The 27,151-nt window shown below is 42.1% G+C and overlaps 3 protein-coding genes across 4 annotated transcripts; 2 read left to right on the plus strand and 1 right to left on the minus strand.

Moving 5' to 3' along the window:
• Nucleotides 1–5,610: 5,610 nt before the first annotated feature.
• gprc5bb (G protein-coupled receptor, class C, group 5, member Bb) lies at nucleotides 5,611–7,566 on the plus strand (the record flags this gene model as incomplete). The annotated part of the gene is given in 4 exon segments (XM_079498357.1): nucleotides 5,611–6,204; nucleotides 6,207–6,732; nucleotides 7,089–7,198; nucleotides 7,522–7,566. Coding segments are annotated over 4 exon segments (1,275 nt in total).
• Nucleotides 7,567–13,626: 6,060 nt separating this feature from the next.
• On the plus strand, nucleotides 13,627–20,131 carry knop1 (lysine-rich nucleolar protein 1). 2 transcript variants are annotated; one of them, XM_079498897.1, is made up of 8 exons: nucleotides 13,649–13,711; nucleotides 14,208–14,279; nucleotides 15,193–15,255; nucleotides 15,413–15,481; nucleotides 15,679–17,145; nucleotides 17,868–17,939; nucleotides 18,209–18,277; nucleotides 18,511–20,131. In XM_079498897.1, the coding sequence occupies exons 5-8, from the start codon at nucleotides 15,691–15,693 to the stop codon at nucleotides 18,814–18,816; spliced, it is 1,902 nt and encodes a 633-aa protein (XP_079355023.1). In that variant the 5' UTR covers nucleotides 13,649–13,711; nucleotides 14,208–14,279; nucleotides 15,193–15,255; nucleotides 15,413–15,481; nucleotides 15,679–15,690; the 3' UTR covers nucleotides 18,817–20,131. The 2 variants fall into 2 exon arrangements, with proteins under 2 accessions (XP_079355022.1, XP_079355023.1); XM_079498896.1 differs by lacking the exon at nucleotides 14,208–14,279 and having other exon boundaries at nucleotides 13,627–13,711.
• exosc1 (exosome component 1) lies at nucleotides 19,862–26,400 on the minus strand. Its single transcript, XM_079498898.1, has 8 exons — nucleotides 26,258–26,400; nucleotides 24,352–24,467; nucleotides 24,008–24,082; nucleotides 23,519–23,607; nucleotides 22,232–22,265; nucleotides 22,076–22,126; nucleotides 21,505–21,589; nucleotides 19,862–20,865 (listed from the first exon to the last, which is right to left on the minus strand). The coding sequence occupies exons 1-8, from the start codon at nucleotides 26,376–26,378 to the stop codon at nucleotides 20,759–20,761; spliced, it is 678 nt and encodes a 225-aa protein (XP_079355024.1). The 5' UTR covers nucleotides 26,379–26,400; the 3' UTR covers nucleotides 19,862–20,758.
• Nucleotides 26,401–27,151: the final 751 nt, after the last annotated feature.

Here is a 27,151-nt window from a genome sequence, read left to right on the forward strand (position 1 = left end):
TGACACAACACAACAAGCATCCAACGAGCACGAGAATTGCATTAAAGGTGTGAGCTCAGCCTTAGACTTTCTCATCAACATAGACTACACTACCTGTTCACCTTAATGGAGACTACAACTGATGGATAAATAATTATGCTTAACCTAATTAATAATGCTAATAAGAAAGGACTGTATATTTTAACTTCGATAGCAGAGCAGGAAACCCTGAATGTAGAAATACTTCTGAAAGTAATCAGATTACAATTGGTGCTCAATCATAAAACCCAGGCAGGGAGCATCTAACATGCAATTTACAAAAATGGTTATAAACCTTTTTTATTATAAAGTTAAGAATTAGCTTTAACAGGAATACTTTTTAGGAGAATGATCAATATCCATATAATACCTTAAGTAGGAAATACTTTTAGAAAAATACCTTTAAAATAAATACCCAAAAGATGAATAAGTCCACAAGAAATAATGGAATGTCCAGTCAGAAGCTTCCATGATTTAGCCAATTCATTTTAGTTCGGAGAGCACAAAGAATGAGTCCACATACAGCCAAATTACAAAATGTCTCTCTCCGTGTCACAAAATGGACACAGTTTATATATAATTTTAATCAAGATTGGGAAAGCCACATAGAGCTGTCAAACAGCAATGATGTACACACAGTCACTTCCCATCAAAACCAGGAAGCATAATGCATGGCATATGTAGTTTTAAGGGTAGATGTAGTTCATAACTGGATTCAGGGACGACTAGTTAACGTTGGTTGGAGACGGGTGTCTGCCTCAGGTGCATAGAGACCCAAGGCCAAAAAACATGTTTTTACAGATACACTGGGTGTTCTGGCAAACAGGAGAAAACAATTCTTTATCTACACACCGGCTGGGGGGAGAAAATAATACTATCTAAACGCTGGGGCAGAAGTGAGATGTAACTCAGTGGGACAGCGTGACATGAAATGTAAGTCCTAGGGCATATGAAGATTTATAATTATGCAGAGCACATGTAAACTCCATTCACAAACAATTAATCTACAAACAAGTCCAAAAATAACCATCAACAACTATTAAAGTTGACAAACAAGAAAATCGTTTAGCTGGTAGAATTCGATCTCTTAATTCCTGTCCTCAAGTACGGCCCTTTTGCTCCTACAATGTGGTAAGATGGAAGCCGACTGTCTGTACTGATAAGACCCAATGATTTAAATCCCAAACATGAAATATAAATTACTTGGAGCATGAATAAATAATGGCCCGGTTTCCCAAAGGACACCTCTTACACCATGGTGTAAGAGGTATGGTGTTGCACATGCTCAGTTGCCCTCTAGGCCGCACATGAAGCCTGTGTGCGGCCTAATTGGCTGCATGACAGCCAATCAAACACTATGTCCTTTTTTGGGAAACACTGTCAAACACAACAACATAGAAATACACAACCTAGACTAGAGCACAGCCATCCATACCTGTCCTCATTGCACACGTAAGGCCTACTGCATGAATACACAAACCTGTTTCCCTAAAGCCTCTTTAGCCTACACACACCTGTCGACATGTGGCAGTATTTAAACCATTCGCAGAGAAATGTGTGGTGCGAGTGGTGACTTTCTTCATCTCATTTAAATATAAAAACGTTGAAATTAAGCATGTCATGTCATGAAGCCTGTGAACATAGACATTCCGTGCATAGATGTGCCACGCAATGGCAGGCCTCAGGTCTACCATTCTGAAATTTAATTTAATAATATTTGGACTGCTGGACAGCTGACAGTAGGCTCTCTTCACTCTTAAAAAATGTAATTCAATTTAATTTCTTTGATGCTGAAGTAGGGCAACTGAGCATGTGCAACACCATACCTCTTACACCATGGTGTAAGAGGTGTCCTTTGGGAAACCGGGCCAGCCTGTATTAGGTCTGCGGCCACCTGACATCTCAATTTTGTCATAGGCTAAAAAGAAAAGAAAATTGCTGATCTACAAGCTCACAACATGCTGTGAGCTTGTAGATCGGCTTTCCTAACAAAATCATTTAGATTACATTTTATTTATTTGATAAGTGTCTTGTTTTAAAATGTGTAGCGCAGTGGAATAGAGTAGACACTATGGCACATCCATTACATTTAGGACTAGGCCTATGTGATTCTGGTAATATTACTGATCACTTGTTTTACATGACACTTGTCCGTGGCAAAAATGTAATATTGTCTAGCTTGCATGGTGATGAACCCTGGCCCATAGGTTGAAACTGCATGTAGTTTTCGCAGTCAGCACCAGATGGAAACAACAGTCAGGAACAATGGCAGGCCTCTGCCACTGTATGTCCACCACCTGATTACTGTGAAGGAAAACATCTCACTGTCCTTGGTAGATTCTGGGCCATTCTTGTCCGATGGCCCAGAATTTGGTGCTACACCCCTGGGAGAAAGTCAGTACATCCTGTGGCAGAAGAACTGTTCAATATTGTTTGGGTACTGGCCAGGACAGAATTTGGACAATTCAATGTTTACAGAGACTTGGGGTAGAGGACAAGACAGAACCAAGATTATGAGATTATGACATGTCCCATACTTAACCTGGTCCTGATGGACCGTGTCTGTGACCATAGCAACCATGGGATTACCTAGATTAGGACTGATGTTATTATGAGTCAGTTGGCATTGCACTCTACCTTTGCACCCTCTCTCTCTCTCCTCTCTCTCTCTCTCTCTCTCTCTCTCTCTCTCTCTCTTTCTCTCTCTCTCTCTCTCTCTAATAAGTGTGTGTACTCACTGTACTGTGTGCTGTGTATGTAAGTGTTGACTTGCATTTTCTAGAATTGCATTATTATCCGTAAGTGAGATCGGCCGTGGTCTGATTCAGCATAAAGTCGATGGTATAATTCAGTGCCAATGCATAGTTTCTTTTGATTAATGAATGATGGGCATTGCAAACAATCTGCTCTCGACGCCAAGGCTGGGCCTGTCTGTCTAGAAAATGAAAAATAAATACATTTTGAGTTTGAGTTGGTATTGTGTTGGTATACACACACACACACACACACACACACACACACACACACACACACACACACACACACACACACACACACACACACACACACACACACACACACACACACACACACACAATATACTGTAGTAGGCTTGTCTGGGTGGGTGCAGAGTAGACTCATAGCCGGGGAGCCACAGGCCCAAAAGCTCAACGGTTAAGGATTAACATGTGATGTCATGACATACTTTTAATTTGTGTTTTTTCTATTCACTTGGTCATTAAGGTCCACAGAATGAGAGGTCTGCTCTGCCGGAAATATTGCGAAAAAAAAGTTATGGCCATTTTTGTATGTGTTTTTGTATACCACACCATAGACAACCATTATAAGGCAAAATGTCATGATTCTGAATCCATTCCAACCATTAGTTTTGCATGAAAAACACTCCTTGGCCTAAATACGGCCATAGCCGTCATCACAAATGTGATGAGGTCAGCACATTTGGGCACATTTGGGCAAGTGGATATGGCCGAATTTAGGCCAAGGAGTGTTTTCCGTGCAAACCTTATGCTTGGAATGGATTCAGAATCATGAAAACCCCCTAGTTTGACATGTCACATTCTAGTACTTAAAGTATGATGAAATTTCGCCTTATAATGGTTGTCTATGGTGTGGTATACAAAAAAACACAAAAATGTCCATAACTTTTTTTTGGTGATATTTCCGGCAGCGCAGACCTCTCATTCTGTGGACCCTAATGACCCTAATATTTCCGGCAGAGCAGACCTCTCATTCTGTGGACCTTAATGACCAAATGACCAAGTGAATAGAAAAAAGTCAAAAAACACAAATTAAAAGTATGTCATGACATCACAGGTCCCTCTCAAAGTTTTGGTGCTGGCCCCCCGGCTATCTAACCTGTCACCTGACTCCACCAGCTAGAGGCCCAGCTAGCTAGAGGCGGGATCAAGGCATACACAGTGCTGCCTCTAGCTGCCGCTGATTGGCCAGGCCGTTTTGTGGCCGGGCATCAAGTCTGCCTGAGAGTTCCCAGATGGGAGCAGGAGGGGGGAACCCAGTGTACTCTCTGCTGCCCCATCTGGCGGAGTCAGGTTACCGGCTATCAGTACCTCTGTTTAAAGAGAGGCATGCAGGGCTGAGTCATGCCTTTCAGAGTGTTATGCAACATCTTTTTTTCTGACAGCACATCAGCCACGTGGGCACAGCGCTTACCTGAAGTGTTTAAAATGACCATCTGCTCCTCCCCCCTCCGCTTCTCCTCCCTCACCCCCTCTTTCTTCACCCTGATGCACTGCATGGACTTCTGTGCATGGCCAAAGACTTCGAGTTGTTCAGCTTCCACTTTGGTCGTTATCTGAACGGGTATCGTTAAGTTTCACTATCCAGAACCTAGAAGAAAATGTATACGCTCTCTCTCCAAATCACTTTGTTGTGTGAGGTGAAGAGGTGCTTCGATGAACAGGAAGATAATGTTCTCTGGGGTCAGAAGATAGAATGACAAGATGAGGAAACGACTGACTGACGCTCATCTACACTCAACTTAATACCTGGATTTCTTCCCCCTGCTAAGGCGGAATGGGGGGGGGGCAGCAATTCACAGAGACGGTGGGTGGGTGGCCAGAGGTGACGCTTGGATCATCTCTTTTGACTCCCCCACACATTCAGCATGATAACGGACGGGAGGTGGGAGGGGGGAGTAAAGACATATAGACAGTAATGAAGAGAGAGTGAGACAGTTCCGAGAGAAAGACAGATAGAGAGAGAGGGAGAGGGAGAGAGAGGCAGAGAGGATATATTTAGCTGTGTGGGTGTGTGAAGACACCCAGCATGCATGGTGTGGTCTTTTGGTGTGACAGGACACTGCAGCATCACAAAATGTTATCTGCTTGCATGATCGTGTGCGCTGTTAGGTGCTTTAAAACATGCACTGACTTTTGCTGAAGAAAAATAATCCCATTTGGAATGTAATGGAAATGCTTTTCTCTGCCGGTTTACAATCACAAAATATTTTCTCCAGCTGGGGTGAATAATGTGAAGAAAAATAATGCAGCTTCTTCAGAGTTCGTAATAGAACAGCAAGAATCCACTCATGGTGAGTCTAAAAATGTAGTTTTTTTGGCATGCTTCAGTGTGTCAGTGTATGTGCGTGACTGTGTGTGTGTGTGTGTGTGTGTGTGTGTGTGTGTGTGTGTGTGTGTGTGTGTGTGTGTGTGTGTGTGTATGTGTGTGTGTGTGTGTGTGTGTGTATGACATGCGCATACATGGGTGTGTGTGTGTGTGTGTGTGTGTGTGTGTGTGTGGTGTGTTTCAGGCAGTGTAACTTGTCTCATGAATGCCCAGTGTGCAATGTAGCCAGCCCACGCTATTTCTCGTTCCCATGGAAACCATGGGAATGAGCCTGCGTGTGTCGTGTGCTATATGGTTATGTTTGTGTGCGTCTTTGTGTTGTATGTCTATTGTATTTACTGTACGTAGTAAGGTAATTGTTTGATCATGCTCTGCCGCATATGCCTACAGTATATGGTCTCTAAATTCCACCAAATAATGCCCTTGCACTCTGCCGAACCCCCCCCCCCCCCATCTCCCTGTTTGTCTCTCTCTCTCTCTCTGCAGATGGAAGTCAGCCATGTCATCCTCTGCCTCCTCTCCGTGATCAGCTGTAGCATGTCCCAGATGTCACCCCCCTCCCCTCCCCCACGGGGGTGTGGTGTGGAAGTGGACCCTCCATACCGGGTGCTGTGTGACCTGGAGTCTGTGTGGGGTATAGTTCTGGAGGCGGTGGCCTGCGGCGGAGCCCTGAGCTCCCTCGTCCTCTCCCTGGTCCTCCTGGTCAAGCTGCGCTCTATCTGTGATCCAGACAGGCGCTGTGGCCTGGGTCCCTTGCTCCTACTGCTCACCACCCTCGTGGGGCTCTTCTCTCTCTCCCTGGCCTTCCTGGTGGGGAAAAGCCATGCTCTCTGTGTTATCCGCAGAGCCCTCTGGGGCCCCCTTTTTGCCCTATGTTTCTCCAGCTTGTTGGTCCAGGGCGTGAGGTTACGGAGGCTGGTGGCAGGCAAATCGAGCCCGGACGGAAGTACCCTGGCCGGGCTTAGCATGGCTCTTGCCCTGGTTCAGGGGATCATCTCTGCTGAGTGGGTATTGTTGACTGTGGTTAGGGAGGGTCACCCAGCATGTGAATATCCTCCGTTGGACTTTGCCCTGACATGTGGCTTGGCTACACCCTGGGCCTGCTGCTGATCGGAATGGGGCTGTCCTTGGCCGTGGTGCTATGTGGAGGAGAGATGGAGGCAGTGAGAGGAGGTTCAAGGGAAGAGGAAGGGGAAAGAGGGAATGACAAAAGAAGGTGGCGGTGCAATGGTGTCTGGCTTTTCCTGTCCTGTCTGGCGTCTGCCTTGCTGTGGGTCGCCTGGCTGGGGTTCTATCTGTATGGCAATCAGGCTCCAAGAGTGAAGGGGAAGGGGGAGCGGTTTGGGGCTGGAGGAAGGAAGGGCTTCAAGGCATGGGATGAGCCTGCGTTGGCCGTGGCACTGGTCACACAAGGCTGGATTCTACTGCTCTTCCATGCCATCCCTGAAGCCCATTTTTGCTTGAAGAAACGCCTGCTGCCCCCTCCACTGGATTATTTTGACACAAGTCCATCCCCTGCACCTCCACCGTTTAGAGAAGAACCATCCACCCTTTGCCGGCCATTTGCTGAGACCAAAGCCATGACCTCTGTGGAAGAACGTAGTGCAAGTAAGTTATGTTTGTGTGTGTGTACTGTAGGCCTACATGGCACGCACACGTGTGTGTGTGTGTGTGTGTGTGTGTGTGTGTGTGTGTGTGTGTGTGTGTGTGTGTGTGTGTGTGTGTGTGTGTGTGTGTGTGTGTGTGTGTGTGTGTGTGTGTGTGTGTGTGTGTGTGTGTGTGTACATGGAGATGAAAAGACCCTCAAACCAACCTCGAACCAACGCTATAAACCCTGTAACACTGTAAACCCTGCAATCACACAACTCTGGGACAAAAATACCTGTGTTGTATTCCTGTTTGTTTGTCTGTCTGCCTTCCAAGAATGACATAAAAACATGTTTTTATCCTGCTTACGCTCATAGCTCTACAAGGTGGAATATCTAGCAGCCATGGGAGTCTCCGTCCTGGCATCCCCTTTCGAGGTCGTGTCTATCAACCCACTGAGATGGCCCTGGTTATGAATGGTGGAACAGTAAGTATGACAGATCGACACACACACACACACACACACACACACACACACACACACACACACACACACACACACACACACACACACGGTGTGTGTGTGTGTGTGTGTGTGTGTGTGTGTGTGTGTGTGTGTGTGTGTGTGTGTGTGTGACTTTTGTGTGTCACACACACACACACACACACACACACACACACACACACACACACACACACACACACACACACACACACACACACACACACACACAATGATGATGTGACACACCACACCTAAAACTCATTTTCAACTTCAACATTGTATTCAAACCAATTGTTCTCTTGTAGATGCCTACAGCCCCAATAAACTACACTGGAAGACAGCTGTGGTGAGACTGAGTACAAGCTAGAATCAGCATTGAAGACATCAGAATACCTCAGTAATGGCTTCTGTGGTGGTAGCGGAAAGACAGCATTAAAGAAGTCACTTTGAATGGGCTCTTGGATTTGACAGGAACTGATTCCTGACACATTGATGGCACAACTATTTCTCTTAATTCATGTGTTTCTGTCTTGAAGTATTTGCGACTGTACTTTTGCAAAACTGTTTAGTGCCTCTATGTTAGCTAACTGGACAATTGCAAGGCTCCTTAGGAGGCTCTCTAATCCATTGCTACTAGCTGTTGATCATGAATCATATCTATACACTTGCTTAGTGAATAAGTTATCATCAGTGCTGTAGTAATTATTATTGCTTCTGTTTTCGTAGAGCTTTAAGACAAGATACAGACTGTGGACAGTGTGTAATATTATGTAAATTAGCTACACCCACCCACAAACCTCTCCAGCCCCTTCCACCACATGCAGGAAAAAAGACTGCGTCTCATTTGGTTCCATTTGTAAACACAGGGTTTGCAGTGTACACAGAGATATAATCTAAGTGCAAATGGATATAAGCCATGATATAACGAACAATCATAATTTGTCATGCGTATAGGGGAATGTTGGGGGCTTAAAGGACCACTTCACAACTTTTCAACTTATCTTCATATAATTGGTCCTCACTAATGTTCATGATAAAATACCACAATTTCTTTCAACTCAGTCTGTCTCATAGAAGGGCTGTGAGCAGTTCAGAAACCGGTCCACCAGTGACATCATCGTTAGGCAGATGTTTTTTAAACAAGATTTTTTTTAAACAAATATTTAGATTTGTATTATCGTGAGAATGATGGCTTCCATTTTCGCATTGCAACTTTTCAGGAATAGAAAGCCTGCGGTTTCTATTAGCTTGTATTCCCCATCGATGATGTCACTGGTGGACGGGTTTTTGAACAGACTGAGTAGAAACTAATTGTGCTATTTTATCATGATTATTAGTGAGGCCCAATTATATGAAGATAGGTTGAAAAGTGGTGAAGTGGTCCTTTAAGGCAGCAACTACAGCTTTTGATACAAATTGAGATACAGCTAGGGGGAAAAAGGGATACAATAGCTATTTGATACTATCTGTACTGTAGTAAAGGATTTTGCACTTTATCAACACTGTTCAACTATGGGCATTTTAACATTTTCTTAGACGTGAATGCATGTAAAAAGCACAAGAAACTAGAAAAAGTGCCCTTCCGGGCACAGGTCTCCACCAGGAGGATAGGAGTGTGTGTGATGTTTGGCAAGGATGTTTAGGAGGATGTTTTTTTTTTTTTTTTATGATGATTTGAGGCATTTTGTTCCAAAAATGTGTTTTGCAAAAATCAACCTGTTGGTGGCGCTATAACAGGCCAATGTGAAAAGGGTGGGATATATTCCTCAGCCTAGTAAGAAAAAGTGTGAAAGATGTCACGTAAATTGCATGCTGCGTTCATGATTTGAGGCTATTGTTCAAAACGGGGCAATCTTGCAAACTGTGAAAGCCAATTATAGCCAATTAGGATGGAATATGAAATATCGGACAGATCCAACTTGAGCACATGACCATAGAGATACTGTGTAACGATTTGTGAGATTTTTGGACAGAATCTGGAGGAGTAATATCAAAAAATGTGTTTTACAAAAGTCGGCCTCCTGGTGGCGCTATAAAAGGCAGATGCGGAAAATGCAGGTCAAAGGTTTGTCCTTGGCCTCTAGGGAGTGTGCATGCAACGTTTCACGCAGATCGGTGCAGTTGTAGGTCAAAAATGTGAAAAGCTGCCTCATGGTGGCGCTATAACTGGCCGTTCTGGAAAATGTGGGGCAGAGGTTCATCGTTGGCATCCAGGGAGTGTGTGTGCAAAGTTTGGCATCGGCCGGGTTAACGGTGCCGGAGATTAGCTGTACACAGACGGACGGAAGGACACACACACGGACGGACGGACACACACACGGACGGAGTGCAAAACATACTCTCTCCCCATGCCTTCGGCCTGGTGGAGACAATGATTGTATCTTCAATATTTTGTAAGGTTTTGGTTTTGCTATACTGTATATACATGGACAATAATACCAGTGCTTTTAAAATGTTCATATATTGACCAAGGCTACTATTTATAGCATATAATTAAATGAATTCGGTATTACAATACTTTGTATTCCACTGTTAACTGTATCCCTTTTGGTGTGAAACACCCTCTCTAATCTATTGTGTCAATCATCCAGAAGTTTATAGTTTGCAAAAGGTGAAATTTGATGCACAACAAAATGTGTGCAAATATCATAATTGTCCTGGGACTCACCATATTAACAGAGGTAAGACTCTATGTAAATAAGCCCATAGTGGAAACACAGTATTGTCCTTTAAGAACCCTTTATGAAAGTGTTTAACTAGAGGGACTTTCCACTCCTTTGTGATTATTAATATATACTGTATGAATGTCTGTAACAACGTGACTTGCAAAATGTGGCTATATATCAAAGCACTTTTTTCCTTACTCTTAAATGTTTCAAGGACTATGATGTTGTTTGTAATTTCTCAAGCAATAGAAAATTAAATGGCTCTGATTAACAACATGCATGGGTTTTAGATTTCGTTTTTTGTTTAAAATCTTCTCAAATATAGCCTACCTAACCTTCTATTCTCTTTTGTGCTATTAAAAAAGAAAGCTTCAATTGGGAATTATTTTAACTAGGGCCATACCAGTTGGGAACACCCTCCGGTAATGCATTACCCGTTGTTGTACCCATTGTCAGACTACCCATTGCACTGGAATAGCATTGTACCTGTTTGACCTGTTATATCTGTTGTCAGAGTACCCATTGTACCTGTTTTCGCTGTTATACACGTTGTCAGAGACTGAGTACCCGTTGTACCTATTGTCAAAATACTTTACTACATTATCATAGTACTTGGAGGCCAGACGAGTTTATGACATGTCAATGTCAAAATTATATCAGAGATCTCCATATATGGATATAGGTGACACAGACAGATACAGACATTTGTGGATTTATAGACACTAGAGCGGTGTCCGTGTTGTGATGTCAGAACAGGCCAAATTTGGTGTCCAAAATGCGGAAGTGCAAACGAGCGCTCAATGTTAAAGCCCAAATGCACGGGTTTCCTCGTCATAACTCCACAGGTCCGCCTGCAGTCCCACCTCTTACAACTAGGGCCCAGTGATTGCTTCCAAGATTATCGGACTTCCCACACCAACACTTTCTGATATGAACAATAATGCCATCACACGGCTAGCACTCTCAATATCACGTGACACTGATCATCCCCTGTATCGCTTCTTCAACCTCATGCCACCAGGACAAAGATACAGAACCTTACCCTGGAAAAAGGTTCGTTTCAGTAGGAGTTTTGTCCCCTCAGCCATCGCGGCATTAAACAAACTGCCCCGCCGATAAGTTGGTTCTGTATACAGTGGGGAACTCATGTTTTTGTTTGTCTTGGTGTTATGTTTTTCTGTACTATGTGTTGTTTTTGTTGTTGGTGTTGAACAGACCTGTGAAGATGAATATCCTTCGGGACAATAAACATTATTATTATTATTAGTGCTTCAACGTTGGAGAGCCTCACTGGGGGCGTGGTCCAGACCACAGGCAGATTATTTTGTGCTGGTTCTGATACCGTACCTGTTCCACCCATCTGACTGTGTCCCTTTTATGCCCATATGGAGATTTCTGTATGTGTCTCTCTGTGTCCCTTTATTCCTATATATGGAGTTCTGTATCAGGCATGGCCAAATATGGAGTGGTGTGATGTCAGAATGGAACCCTGGGCAGGGGACCAGGGCAGGGGCCCTGTCCAGAGCCCGGGCAGAGGCCTTTTTGGGGCGGTTCTGGACCACCGTGGGTCCGACTGACTCGACACCGGGCACTGCACCCCTTGTGGTGGTGTGGAACGTGTGTGTCGAATTTGAAGTCGGTGGGGCGAACGGTTCTCGAGTTACGTGGATTACATACAGACAGACAGACGTACAGAGACGTGGTGCATTTTATAGATAGAAGATAGATAGATAGAATAGATAGATGTCTGGCTAACCGTGCTGACTGACTTCACAATCACTCCCTCAGGTCCGTGGCATAGATGTACTGATGTATATAGATGTGTAGAGCATGTTAATATAACTTATACATTTTCAGTGGTTAGAGATGGTCTCTCTCACACACACACACACACACACACACACACACCACATTTTCTTTTTTTGAGACGTATTTCATGGCCCTTTGTCATAGATGTATACTTGTCAAATGACAGAAGACATCCTGGCTTAGCCTCGCAGTGGCCAGATGCAAATCTGCCGGTGCAGAACAAAAATTGCCATTATGGACAAGCCAGGTTAATCCTGGCTGAACGGTATAGATGTTTAGATTTTTACTTATCTCATTAGGGGCCAAGCCTGAAGGGGCGAAGGCCCCTATTGATTTTCTACCGTTTTTTTTCTTCTTGTCGCTTTCCACGAAATTCGGCAATATTGTAGAGGGTCATGGGAAACTGTCAAGAACTGAAGCTCAGTCATTTGTCAAAGGACCTCTGACCTTTAGATCTCCCAATTATATGATTGTATGAATTATATGATCCACTCTATTCACTCATAGGATTTCTGTAGCCTGGTTAACCACTCCCCCTTGAAATCACATTTTCATTCATTTGTGCAGAAGATTCTGGATGCTAATGCATGGTTGCAGTGACGTAGAGTCTGTGGGGGCTGGGGGGCCAGGGCCCCCATGAGGAATTGGACCAGGGATCTCGGCCCCCATGAGGAATTGGACCTGAATATATATTCGCCTCGGTTCGTCCCGTTTGTGCCGCATCAGGTCGCGCCCGTTCGCGCAATTCTCGTCTTGCATTGACTTTGTATGTAAACAGAGAAGAAAACCAGCACTCACGGCAATATCTTTTAAGGCACTTAGTTATTTTACTAGGTAGGTTAGGTATGGCATGCTGCAAACAAGCAGCACACAACGAACGCGTTGCGGCAGATGCCTTCGTCAGCGTTGTATACTGCAAACAACAACTGGTGTCACATCCGTGGTTGTATCCAGGGACGAATAGTTTTCATAATCCTCATGGGGGCCCGTGCCGTTGACTCCTTCAAAACTGCTCTCAAAGGGCACCTCCGGACGGCTGCAATTCGAAACTGGCCCCCGTAAAATCTGAATCCCCCACCCACCCCTTTTCCCCCTCACTGTATGTGTCTTTTCCCTTTTTACCTCCTCTATCATGATTTCCTGTTTTGACTATATAGTTGTGTATATTCGTACGTCTCTAAATGTTTTGATGAATTGAAAATGGTGGGCCCTATTGTAAACAAGTGTAATGCTTTATGGTGTCGTCCACTCACAGTTAACAGTTTTTGTATTGAGTTGTAGGCCTACTTGAAATGTACTGTAATTCACTGTTAATAAATCAATCAATCAATCAATCAATCAATCAATCAATCATTCAATCAGTAACCATAGGCCTACTACTACCCTACTCCCTACATCATTGACCAGGTAAATAAAAGTTGACTATGAAATCGTTTAACCGGTAACTTAGAAATATTGTAATTTATACCTCCTACTAGTGAGTTGAACGGACCATATAGTTGAACTTGAACACACTTCAAGTGGGCTTCGGTAAGGAACCCAGCTGCAGGTCATGTGCTCTCTCCTCTGTCAGGACTTTTGCCAGAACGTTGATTGATTGATTGATTGATTGAAGAATTTATTAACAGTTTGCAGAATTACAGTACATTTCAAGCACAAACTCAATACAAAGGCTGTTAACTGTGAGTGGACGACCCAATTAAGCATTACACTTGTTTCCAATAGGGTCCACCATGTTCAAATCATCAAAACATTTACGTATGTGTGATTGATTGATTGATTGATTAACAGTTTGCAGAATTACAGTACATTTCAAGCACTAATACATTGTGTATGTATGTATGTATGCAGCTCTGGGCAAAAAAAGAAAGGGTTTAGGTAAGCATAGCAACGGACTGCATCATCAGGTTAAGGTTACTATGGACGCGTTGAAAGTTGGTTAAACAGGATAAACATTAAACTACTTCCGGGTTAAGCTTGTAAACACGTTGGTTTTTCCACCTCCACGTGAATCGTCAAAGTGAGTTATCTTCTTGCATTACAAATTATCCATTGCATTTATTCAATCTGTTCTGAAATACTAGGCTAGCCAGTAGCCAGGCCGACTGACTGTTTAGTATCATGTGCAACACTGCACTTTATACCTTGTTCGTAGTGTCTGTCGCATGCCACTACTATCAGCTGTAAATAATGTGGCTAACAGCTAACATGAGTAGGGGCATTATCATGTCTACCCTTCACAATGATTTAGTTGCGGGTTTACCCCAAAGTACACTCCTTTTGCTCATAACACTAGCCTAAGATTTAGACTTTCGTAGATGTATTTATCGATTCTGACATCTTCAGAATCGATAAATACATCTACGAGAGTCTAAATCTTAGGCTATCATGATAAAAACATGGTATAGGTTCAAAATTGAAGCATTACATATTTATCACCATTGAAGCCTTGAATCTTGCTATAAAAGTGCTGCCCGAGTAAAGTGGTTTAATTCTTACCTCCAAATATTGCCCAGGCGTCCTGAGGCTGACGCCTGACTGAGCTATCTATTGGATCGTTCAACATTGTATATTTTATTTTATATATAGTAAGTATGAACTCTGCCATCCACTTTACTTAAATGATTAGCACTAGCCTGTGGAGAGTGGAGTCTGGGCACCATCTGCCCAGACTTCTCGCAAACTGTGCCCACTCTTCTGACTACCCTCCATGTGGTCCCAATAGTATTCCTCTAATTCTAACTCGAATTACAGGTTGTGAGTGAGGATTTTGATTATGTTGAGTGGCGACTGGCAACCTAGGGCAACAAGATGACACCAAGCAGTATTGCATGATGACAATATCTGAAGTTTATTGATATAGAAAGGAAGCAGCATAAAGTAAAGTACACAAATACATGTACCGTACTTCATCAACAGGTGCTTATTGTATCATTGGGCATACAGTGCATCACTTAAGTCCTCATTATCCTTGCCAATATTGTATTGTCTATTCCCCTTTCTGCACAGCTGCTCGCCTGCTCCCTTTTGTCAACTTTTAATCTTGTTTAATTAATGACCTCTTCCATTAAAGAAAGGATTCCAAATAAGCCAGCTTGCTTCTTCCTTTCCTTGCACAGTATTTCGGTTCATTGATATGTATTGTCTATTTTCGAGGGGCGCCAGCCCCTCCTATACACAGGTTTAACATCTACGTCATAATTTACCTCATTACGTCATATTGTCTCTTTATTGTTAATGGCATTTAATGTTTGTGTTGGCACCGTTTGTTTTACACCACCATTACATCACCTAATCAACATGAGTTGGACTTTAATATATATTAGCGCCCCTCACTTCACACGGGTGTGATTTTTTTTTATAACTATGTGCTAAATAAATAAACTAAACTACAGTGTCCTGATAAGCAATGACCATGGCATCAGAACTGAAGTACATCTGTGCTTAAACAGATGAGATTGAATAGATTTAACAGACACTTTTAAATTTGTTTGATTTCAGACGGATTCCGATGAGGACTTGATCTTTGTGCCAAAGAGACCTACAACATTTATCATTGACCAGGTACATACATCCCAGTTAAAATAAGGAGCCCAATAATTCCTGTTTTTTGTTTCAAGACTATATTTTAGCATGTTGAATATAATACATCAGTAAAGAAAGTGTAAATGTACCATGAGTTTGTGTTCAGATATTTTACATGGTTTCATATTTTATGCAGGAAAAGCGACTGGCTCTGCAGAAAGACATTGATCAGGAGTCCCAGCCCAGCAAACCAGCCAAACATTTGGTTTGTTTTTTTCTTCTCTCTCTCTCTCTCTCTCTCTATTTCAAATGAGCTTTATTGGCACGAGAAAACATGCGTTTACATTGCCAATGCAAAAGTGGAACAAAACAATCAAGATAAAACAATGTATGCAAAAAGTCTCTCTCGCTCTCTCACAGTTTCTACAGTCATTTAGCTCAATATTCTTTTCTGCACAACAGGCATGCCAAAGAATGGTTGCTTTGGAGATGAAAAAGGAGGTCGCTAACTCAGATAGATCGGAGAAGAAAGAGAAGCGAAGAAAAGCCACCCAGCCTGAGAGGGAAGTCAGCTCTATCATTGAGGAAAGTGAAGGAGGAGTGAAGGAAAGAAAAAAAAAGAATAACGCACAGGTGCCGGTGAAAATAGAGGAGACTTCAAACCAGGATAGAGGAGCTGAAACAGAGAAGAAGGTGACACACAATGACACTGCAAATGATACCCATAACCACGATGTGAAGGACATTCATGGATTTGTTCAAGAAACCAGCAAAAATAAAAAAGCATTAGCTGGGAAAAATGGTGCTAAAGTTGATGCTGAGGATAATGGAGGTAAAGTTGCACGCAACTCTGTAAAGGAGGAAGTTGCTGAGGGAAAAAAGAAAAAGAAGTCAGTTCAGTCTGAACATCCAGTGGAAAATATCAAGGTGGAGGATGGAGAGAAGTTGGGAGCAGAGGAGGATGTCCAGAAGAAAGTGAAGAAGGGGCACAATGTCAAGGAAATGAACAGCATTGGTCAAGAAACTAGCAAAAAGAAGAAAAAAAAAGTTGAAGCTGAATGTAACGGAGGTGAAGTTGTATGCAACTCTGTAAAGGAGGAAGTAAGTGAGGGGAAAGAACAGAGAGAGAAGAAAATGAAAAACAAGTATGTACAGTCTGAACCTCCAGTGGAAAATATCAAGGTGGAGAATGGAGAAAAAGTGGGAGCAGAGGTCAAACTCCTGAAGAAGGCAAAGAAAGAGAAGAAGGGGCAGATTGTGGCTTCAACCACGTGCACTGAAGGGACAGAGGATCTGATGAAGGGCATGAAAAAGAGAAAGAAGAGAAGCTCTGCACTTGCAGAGCAAGACAGAGGTGAGGGGGTGAGTGCGAAAAAGATGGTGAAGGAACTGGTCCCTAAGGTTGAGATGGGAGCAGTTGAGGGGGAAACTGTGAAGAAGAAAAGAAAAAAAGAAGCAGCCAAGATGCAGGGAGAGGAGCCATCAGTAGAGGCAGAAATACTGGAGGTGAAACACCAGGTCAATAAGAAGAGGAAGAACAAGGACGCTGAAGCTGCAACACAGAAGGAAGGGGAGATTGAAGAAAGTCAGCACACCAACAACAGAGACGAGGCCATGGACCGCGTCGTTAATGAGGTGAAGACAGAGCAGGAGAGTAAGAATAAAGGACTGAAAGAGAAGAGTGAGAAGCAGAAAGGACTGAAAGAGAAGAGTGAGAAGGAAGAACTGAAAGAGAAGAAGCGGAAAGCCCCTGTGCTCACCACTTTGGCAGGCCGCATAAAAGGCAAGAAGGAGGGAAAGAATCCCCCTGGGGTAGAAATCAAGATAGAGAAAGAGGCAGAAGTAGAAGAGGGTGATGGGAAGAAGAGAAAGAAGAACAAGAAGATCAAAGTGGAACATTGTGACAGTGAAAAGCAGCACGGCCAAGAGGTGAGTGCATAAGTTTAAGCTCCAAGGTCATCAGATTGTGTGTATCAAGATAAAGGACAACTTTAGGTTTTTTTCAACCAAGGTTCATGTTTTAGGTTATTAGAGAAAGTAAAAGATGAGTTAGTGTTTAGCTGTTTTTGACGGGGCGGGGGCATTCGAACATGGGGCTAAATATTTCTTTGTTTACAAAATATTATGGCGATTTCTTTTTTTATTATTTACTATAGTCCTACAGTAGGACTACACTATACTATAGTAAATAATAAATAAAAAATCGTAGGACTCCTACTAGACCCCAAGAAATTACATCTGGCCACATAAGATCACAGGATCTACTGAATGTGAAGGTAGCCTACTGGGGGGAAGCCACATAGCACACATAGCAGGCTCAATATGTCAGTTTGACACATTCAGTAGATCCCGTGATCTTTTGTGGCCAGATGTAATTTATTGGGGTCTAAATAAATAAATCGCTATAACATTTTGTAAAAAGAAATACATATTTAGCCCCATGCTCGAATGCTAAAATCCCTTAAACAAAAGAAAGCAGCAAATGAAAAAAGAATTAACACTCATCATTTACTTTCTCTAATAACAACCTAAAACATGAACCTTGGTTGAAAAAAAACTAAAGTTGTCCTTTTACTCTTTCCTTTTGCTGTGTAAACCATGCTTAACCCTGTTACAAAAGTATTGCCCCTCGTTGCTGTGTTGTGTCCAAGGTGGCCTCCCATACAGATGTGGTCTTTCTGTCAAAGAAGCATGGAAATACAGATGAGATGACCATCAACCAGGTAGATTTCTACATCTGTCATCATATAATATTTTTGTTGTTCTGACTATGTTTAATTCTAGTCTGGTCCCATGTAAATTATTTTGTGAAGCTGGTGGACTTGTATGTAAACTTGGGGCACCTTGTACTCAATTTGAAACACAGTAAGAAGTTTACTCAAATATGTCCTTATAGCTAAAACATGGGATATGTTATAACAACGTTGTTTAACAAAATAATTGCTACCATGACCAAGTTATAATTAACACATTAACAATGTTTTTGATGTAGCAAAGGAGATTGGCTCTACAGATGGAGGTTGACAAGGCATCTCAACCTCAAACACAACCCACAACTTCGGTCAGTCGATTCAAACTTTACATTTTAAGCCTTGGAAGTGAAATGACAATATACATCAATGTGACTTGTACTTTGTCTGACTAAACTGTAAAGTGTAAACAATAACACAGTTGCCCTGAATATTAGTGTCTTGTTCATCTGGTTTTCACATCTCCTAGCAACTATAGACAGTTGAAACAAAATGTACTGTATATATCATTTCTAATATATATATCTTTGTTTTTGTTCACCAGGGCTTGGGCCAATGGGCTAGTGCTCAATTTGACAGCTCCGAAAAGCAGCAGAAGTTTCTCAGGTTAATGGGTGGCTTTAAGAAAGGTGCCCAACCAGCGGGTTCAATAGCTGGGCAGGAAAATATGGCACTGGATAAAGAGGCACAAAATAATTTGCAACAAGCACTCCTGGGAGAATTTGAACAAGCCCAATCACGACGCATGGACTTTAATAACAAGGGGTCAGGACTTGGGTTTACCGCACCGTCCAATAAGAAGTTTGCTATTGATGTTAATGCATGTCGATCTGTCCGATTTGATGATTGAAAGGATGCTTTGAGACTTGAACAGCTCTAATAATGTACACTTCACAACTGAGATTACCGTTTATAAATCTCTTGAGCATCATTTTTCGACGGCGGTCAAGATCATGGATTTCACAATGCTACGCCAGACTACCCGGTTCTTCATTGCCATCGCCAGTTCATGCTTACTGATGCATGTGTCCCTAGGGAACGACAGTTTTCTACCTCTGGTCTGCTTTGAGGCAGGATATAACCTCATGATCAGTGCTGTAACAGTGTCCAGGAAACTGTTCTTCTGGATCGGACTGGGGGAATGTTGCCGTATATTAGAATAGAGAAGCCGATGGGTGGCTCTTCCAAGAGAGATTTTGCGCTCATTAGAAAGCGGTTGTAAGTGCCATCCAGCCGTTTCTCTAATTTCTTTGAAAGTGTCCATGTCTTGGAGCCATAGAGTAGAATGGGCTCGACTGTCGTCCTAAATATTTTTTTTACTTTGAACCTCCTAAGCTGGGATGACCAGATCTTATGCATGTCATTGGAGGCTGACCAGGCCATTCCTAGTTTGAAAGTCCTTTTGGGAAGAAGATATATATGAACCCAAATACTTGGACTCGATTTGCATACATTTATGTATTCAGTTTGTCTCATTGAGATAAAGGTCAGTGCCTGCTCAAGAGACTGAACATACTCCCAACGATGGAGTTTTTCCATGCTGTCAAAGTAGGAGACCTGAACTCTTGTTCAGGTTCTAGAGACCTGAACAAGAGTAATCATGTAATTACTGCAGTGTTTTTGGCAATTTTGGAAGCCAGGTGGAACTTGAATTGTTTCTGTATAGGTTTTAACTGTTAAATGCTTTTATACTGAAGTTCCCAAGCTCACTTATTTGCTGAATTCAGATGGATAATTAATGTACATTTCAGTTGACAAAGTATAAATGTAAGCTCATTTGTTCTATTCATACAGTCAGACCTGAACAAGAGTAACTACTGCACAGCATTATTTCCATTTGGAAGCCAAGTCATCAGTTGTAAACAAAATGCAAGCAACCATAGCTAAGACAAATGTACCAATGGCTTCACATTGATGGTTACTTTATTTCAGTTTTGCACCGATCTCTACTGTAAGGTGTATATAGACATGGAATGGAGAAAAGGCAAATATGTATAATGGTCACAACAAAAAACAATGGAAACAATATCTTTCTGCTTGTTGCAGGATTTTGTACTCCTGTCTTGGAAACCGTCAAAATAAAGGACATGTTTGACCATTGAATGTTGTCATGTTAACATGTTGATTTGAACAGAAAAGAAAGGCTCATTTAAAAATTACATTCACCTTATGTAAAAAGGTATGAGCTTTTCTAAAGACAACTCATATTACCCATTTCAATTACTTATAACTCAGGCAGATGGGGAAAAAACATGAAATTATTCACTTGTCTTATTTCTATCAAACAAAGCACATGCCTTGTTGACAACATGTTTGTCGTCTCCGGCCCCTCAGCATTTCTAGTCTCTTTAAGCCACAGCAAATTACTTGATCTATTTGTATGCTTATTCTAGCCTGCCAGCAAGCCGATAAGCTAATGTTTCACCTGTGCTGGAAAAAAGAAAATAAAACTTCATGTTCTCCTGCAGTTTTATTTCTCTGCAGTATATTTAGCAACAGTTGCAAAAATCACTAATTTCATGTCACTAAAAGTATACCCAGACACAATTTTACAAGAGCAGCAAGTATTAGACTGGTGGCATTTCTTCAGGCTGGCATGAGTAGATCTTAACATTTAGATATGCTGGAGCTAAGGGGTTGGTCTTTTTAAAGAGGTATTAGATCAGAATGCTGCTAGCTCCATGCAAATGACCCATGCATTAAGAACTATACAGTTATCAGACTGATTGAGGATAAGATGAAGCTGTGTGTTCCATGTGGAGGAGTGTTGCACCTCCCAGACTGGAGACATCTCATGCCTGCAGGTACTCTGGTTGTACCCGTGCTACCTTGCGATACTCTTTGGCATGTGTTCGTGGGCACTGCATCTCACACCAGCTGATGGGAACCATCTGGGCACCTGTTGTATAAGGCCAGGAGAAATGGAGACAGTTGGAGTGAGAACAGCTAAACATTTTAGACAGTCACTAATCATTGGAAACTATTTTTATAATTCTTTTCTCATGTCACATTCATTCATTGTTTTATGAGAGTTCATGCACAACAGATAATTGACAATAATAGACCCCGTTGTCTCCTTTAGACCCAAAAGTTAATTGAATTTAATTCTGATGCAGCATTATGTCCTACCCAGGATTTTAACCCTTTTCAAGATGGAATTCCCACTACTTAGTTATAGGTGTCAACCAGTCCTCTTACCTGCCACCAGGATCTATATTTCTCAATGGAAGCGTAGGGAGACCACCTCCAACCACTGCTGAGGTGCTAGCTATATTTTCTTAATCCTCTCCCAACCCTACCATACAGATTGGTTCAATTACATTTGTATAAATTAAAAAAGCTCAGGTTTCTTTGTTGCAAAATAGACGAATAAATCATCCATTTCCAAACACTAAATTTGACAAAACCTAAAATGCCAATTTACCTTAAATTTTAGCCTGCACTATTGCTCTTGTACCACCAGGCAGTGGTAATGTGTTGTTGAATTCCCTCTGTGTTTAATGTGACAAATTTGAGGAAAAAAAGCAACATGCCCCACCTGCTTCACTGTGGGCAATGACCACTCCCAGCTCATTCTCTGCTGTAGTCAACAGGTAGTTCGACTGCACATCCCCCAAAGATATCTGGGTGAGGTCAAGGTTCAGCAACATGCAGGCCATAAACAAAATACGTACCACAGACAAATAACACTGCAATATGGTTAAAATTAGTGATGCACCGAATATTCGGCCGCAGAAAATATTCGGCAGAAAATGGCTAAAAATGCATTTTCAGCCTATTCGGTTTCGGCCCCGAATAGGCAGAATATATATCGCAGAATAGTGTATGCAATTAATGCATTCAAGAAAGCTGAATAAATGTTTTATGGACCCATAATAGTGATTATTATTTAAGTTAAGTTTTGCCATAACCATTTATTTTGCCATAAATCAGGTAGCTTTAAGGTACGGCCATGACAGCAATGGTAGGAATAAAGATACATAATATTAATCATATTCGGATATTCGGCCAACTGTTTCCTATATTCGGTATTCGGCCAAGAATTTCCCTTTCGGTGCATCCCTACTTAAAATGTATCGGTCATTGACCCAGGAGCAGTTTAAGGATACCACTTTAGCCAGTACGATGTCCCCTGGTCTAAAGCTTTTGTATGTTTCAACCTGAAAACAACAATGACAAAATCCTCAGAAAGAAATGCAATCCAGAAATAGCTGACAGTAAACAAACAACTGAATGATGTGATTAAAGTAATTCAGATACAGTACCTTGTCTTTCTCTGTGGCCCGTACATCTTCTTTCCTAAAATGTCAAGAGAGTTAAGCTTAGTTTGAATAAAGATACAAACTAAATTATTCTGTTGCAATACCATAGACACAGAAGTCTGTATAAAATAGATAATAAGGAAAGTGTTTTTCCTTTGTTGAAATTAGTGTACTCTATATTATGAAAGTATCATTGATAATTTGATAGTGTTCAGTAACAGGGGTTTCCACGTCTCTCCAGCTCTTTAGGATAGCTCCTTTGATGAGGATTCTTAATAGGACTGGTTGTTAAAGATCCCTAAATATTCAGCACAACAATTGAGTTGAGGTTGTAGATTGTTGTCTAGGATTAGGCCCAATAGTCTCACAAGACTCTCAAATGCTTCCGTCATACAGTCTGGAGCACGGAATCATTGAAAATGATCTGGGGGTGGCCCGGACGGTTAGCTGGGCACCTAGGCTGCCAAGACAGCCAGACGGCGTGCCGCGGGTTCGACTCCCGAGCCCGACTCCCGATCTCTCTCCCCCTTTCCTGTCTAATTACTGTACCCTATCAATAAAAAAGGCAAAAAATGCCAAAAACATCTTTTAAAAAAAGAAAATGATCTGGGGGTAAAGCGGATGCCCCGCCTTCCTCCACTTATGTTTTGTAGTCGGTACATTTGTCCTACTGCAAGTCAAATTAGTCTACAAACGACAGCTTTCTCTGATTTTGGGAGGTGTAGTTCCAGACTATAACATTCAGAGATTGTGGAATGGTTTGGCAATGCAGGATTAGGCCTATTATGGTAGGAAAGATGTGTCATTTGTGTTTTGCAAGGGTGCAATGTCGAGCAATTCAATTAATGTATCATGCGATGTGGAAGAAAAAAAAAAGATTGTGTTAGATCCTCGCATGTCTCTCACACCGTTGTGTGAGAGACATGGGAGTAGCTAATTTGTGCATCTACTACCCACTACCCAGACACCGCCCCTCACCTTATCAAACTACCCAGACAGTAGACACCGCACCTCACTTTATCAAACAAACTATTTACCTTCATGTGTGACCGCAACTGAAATGGACATTCTCTATACAGTATGTCAAAGGATAACACCGGACAATATCCTGACCCGATTCCATGGACATTTTCCATGGTTTGTGTGTGAAAACTATTTTATTGATTGTTGATAAAGAAAAGAAAGATCAATCACAACTCCAAAGACACATTTCAACAGAGAAAATTCAGCAGCCGATCCTGCGGCAAGAAGGGATGGGCAGTGTAAACAAATAATGGGCTCTGTGGTTACCTGATAGTGCCTCTGAAGCGGTCCTTCAGTGGTGTGGAGCCTACATAAAGGATATGAACCTTGGCAAACCTGGGATTAATGCTGGTCACCTGCACAGGCAAGAGATCAGAATGGCTCAACACTCACACATCCTTTCTGATGTACAGTATATTCAATTTATGCAAGCATGGAGGGTGGGTTACGTTGAGAATCTCTCAAGGAACGATCTGAATACATAGATTCTAGAGATGTTTCGCAAATTGTGATTGGCCGGAATGAGATGATGTACGATAAGAGCGCCCCTCACTTCACACGGGTGTAATTTTTTTGTTATACGTTTTGTTCTGAAAATCATGCAGAAACAGTAGGTTCCTTGCAAACCATTTGCCTTAAATTGCATAACTCAGAAACAATTACGATTACAATGATAACCATTTAATACAGAGTACATTGAATTTTGTTTCTCGGAATGGGCGTATTACAGTTTATGCATGAATACAGTATCCTTACCTTACAGGTGACTATTGCTCCAACATCTGGCAGTAGTTGTGTTTCTGTTTCCCTCACCACTGAGATCACTGGTAACTGTGCAGGGACACAGAGAGAGAAAAACAAGACATGTACACACAGCTGCATAAAACCTGTTCAGATCATAATATGCCTCCAAAACATGGCTATGCATATTTTCAACGGAAGCACTGAACAAACTCATTTGGCCCCAGTTACACCCCCAGTATTGTGCAGGCTGCACAATACTTTCTCCCAAGTAACACATTTGAGTTGTGTTGTTGAATTCCCTCTGTTTTCCCTTAGAGTTTGCCACTCTAGTTAACCCCCCATTCCACCACACACACCTCCTCTCCTTCGTTTTTCCTCAGCACGTATCCTGCTAGTGAAGAATAGATGTAGCCGTGTCGAAGGTACACGCCTGTGCCGGGTATGCAGTCCTCTGTGCTGCATAGCTTGTCACCTATACAAACAGATAAGGGAAGGAGAGACAGATTGAGGGGCGATGGTAGATTTCATTTCTCATACTATAACATAATAGTTTTTGTTTTTGTAAAAATCCCCAAAAAGGTACTCTGGTACACCTTAACCTTGCGTCAGACTTTCCACATCGGAGGAAAGCCTGGTATTTGTTCCAAACTGGCCTGTGTGATCCAGTCTAGGGCACCAATACTTGTTTTGGTTCCCCCAATCCCCATTTAAATGCTGAACCGAGTAGAACTACTAGTTTAGTCTTGCCAGTAGCCACAAGTTGGAATAGAAGATGGATATACCAAACAAACTATTCCTATAAGCTAAACTACGACACATTAAGGGTTTTATTGGGTAAGCCCTAAAATGATGATGCTCTTGATCACAGGGAATTATTTTGGGTAATTTTGGTTCCGGTTTGGTGGTTTTGGCTTGATGACTACAAACGAGTGACTACAACTTGACAAGTTATTTCCGCTCCCGACCGGATCAGAAACCCCAAAAATGGTATTGATCCCAGGCTAGGTACACCTGGGTGACAGAATTGATGCAACAAAGGATGAGACCAAGACAGTGAAGGAACTCTGTTGGAAAAGTTTAAAAGCCTTTAAAATTGTATTAAAGGCCTTTTAATTATTCCACAAGAGTGCCTTGGTCTCATCCTTTTTTGCAGAATAGTTTCTTTTTATTGGTATTATTTGTGGGCATATTTAAATTTTCCTTTCTTCAATGTATGTGTGCGTCCGTCCTTATATAGATACAACTTTTTTTAAATTGATTGTTGTAGTCTTCTTGTAATATGCTGCCTGGAGAATGACACTTAAGTAAACAAACATGAAAAATAACTTCAATACCTGACCTGTTTGTTTAGAACTGTTAACCGTTTCTTATTCTCTTATTGAGTTGATTGAAAAGAAAAAGCTGAACTTGGTCAGGTAATTGTGCCTAATATGTAATGTAGAACACCATAGTTGTACATCACATGATTAGATACAGAGACATGAGGGCATGTTTATACAAGGATAGAGACCCACACCCTTTTCCAAATTCCTTTGGCCCACATGGTTCTTGACATGTGCAGGTGCCGAACAGAACTTTGGGATAAATATAACTCATATCGTATCACTAAGTAGGACTCAGGAGGTTAATGGGTTATCCGATATATTGTTGATAGCTCTGATATGTACACATACTGTAGCACCACTTACAACAATTATGCACGGACTTGACTATAATTTACCTTAGTGAAGGCATTACAACTTCATCGGGAGCACCATTAACCAGGTTACCATTGCTCTTTCAAGAAAACAATTTGCTAGACCACAAATCAGGGAAACCTCCCGTCAAGAGCGAAACAAAACAAGTTAACAGAAGGATGAAGCAACTCAAGTTTGCCCGAGGCGATGGGCAGGGCACGTCAAAACTACAAGCTCTGCTACCTCTCTCTGGAAAGTAAAAGTCAACAAGCAGTAGCACAGCAAATTATTAGCAGTGTCTACTCATGTGAATATTTTCGTGAAATAATGCAAAAAGGCCTCGAACACAGGCATTAAGGTTAAGGGGATTGAAGTTTTAGCACAACACTGTAAACACATGGCAGTTAGCATAAGCTAGTAGTACTAGCCAGTGCCCAGTAGGCTACAAGTAGACTGTAGTAACTCACGAGTCGAGCACATACGTACTAAACATGAACGACCCATGACGAGTCAACAGCCCCCAAAACACCCATTAGCTTTTAGTATCAATTAAGGTATTATTAAAGTACATTATTTTGAAACTCACCAGGAACACACAGCTTCATGGGCGACATGTTTTCAAGAAGAGCAGGGGAGCAGACAGCGACGTTTCCTAGTCGTTTTGTGATTGGCCATTCACACGCTTGCGATATTGACGTCACGTTCATTACGCAATGTTTGTTCTAATCTAGTTGTTAGACATGACCCAGCCAGAGCCAGTCATGGGCATAGTCTATTACTCTATTCTATGGCTAGCCTTTGACATGACCAAACCTAGCTAGACCAAACCATAACAAGCATCTTTGATTGTAAAGCACTAGTTTAAATGCTGCCTGCCCAGTCACCCCAGTGTTGTGTTAAGTTAATTGTTCAATATCTCTATTACTATAGCTGCTGTCTCCCCATCTCTCCAGCTTAATCAGAAAGGATAAACAAAACAAATGAAATTGTAAGTGATGGGGGAAGAGTAGATACAATTAATGAACACTAAACAGTGTGCACTGTGCAGGGTTCTCTCTCTCTCTGAAAATGTATTTATTAAACAACTGGAGACCAGGGGAGATCCCCGGTAGGTCTACTGACAAATTGAATACTATCAGAATATATTTTATTTATAAAAAACATTATCAGTTATCACTTTACCATCTTTGATCATGGATGAGTGAATAGTTTCTAATTCAATGGACCTGGGACTGCCATGTAACTGCAGTGGTAAAAAAAGGCCCAACAGTGCCTATAGCCTATGGACTCGGGCGTCTGAAACAGTTCGGCCTGAGACACAACACCATCAGGGACTTCTACAGAGGCACAATAGAGAGCCTCCTGACAGGCAGCTTCACATCGTGGTATGGCAGCTGCACGGACAGGAACCGCAAGGCGATGAGGAGGGTCGTCCGCACTGCTGAGAAGATCACTGGCTGTGAGCTGCCCAGTATGGAGG

This window comes from Electrona antarctica, assembly GCF_951216825.1.
Source record: "Electrona antarctica genome assembly, chromosome: 4".
In the NCBI taxonomy this organism is placed as follows: domain Eukaryota; kingdom Metazoa; phylum Chordata; class Actinopteri; order Myctophiformes; family Myctophidae; genus Electrona; species Electrona antarctica.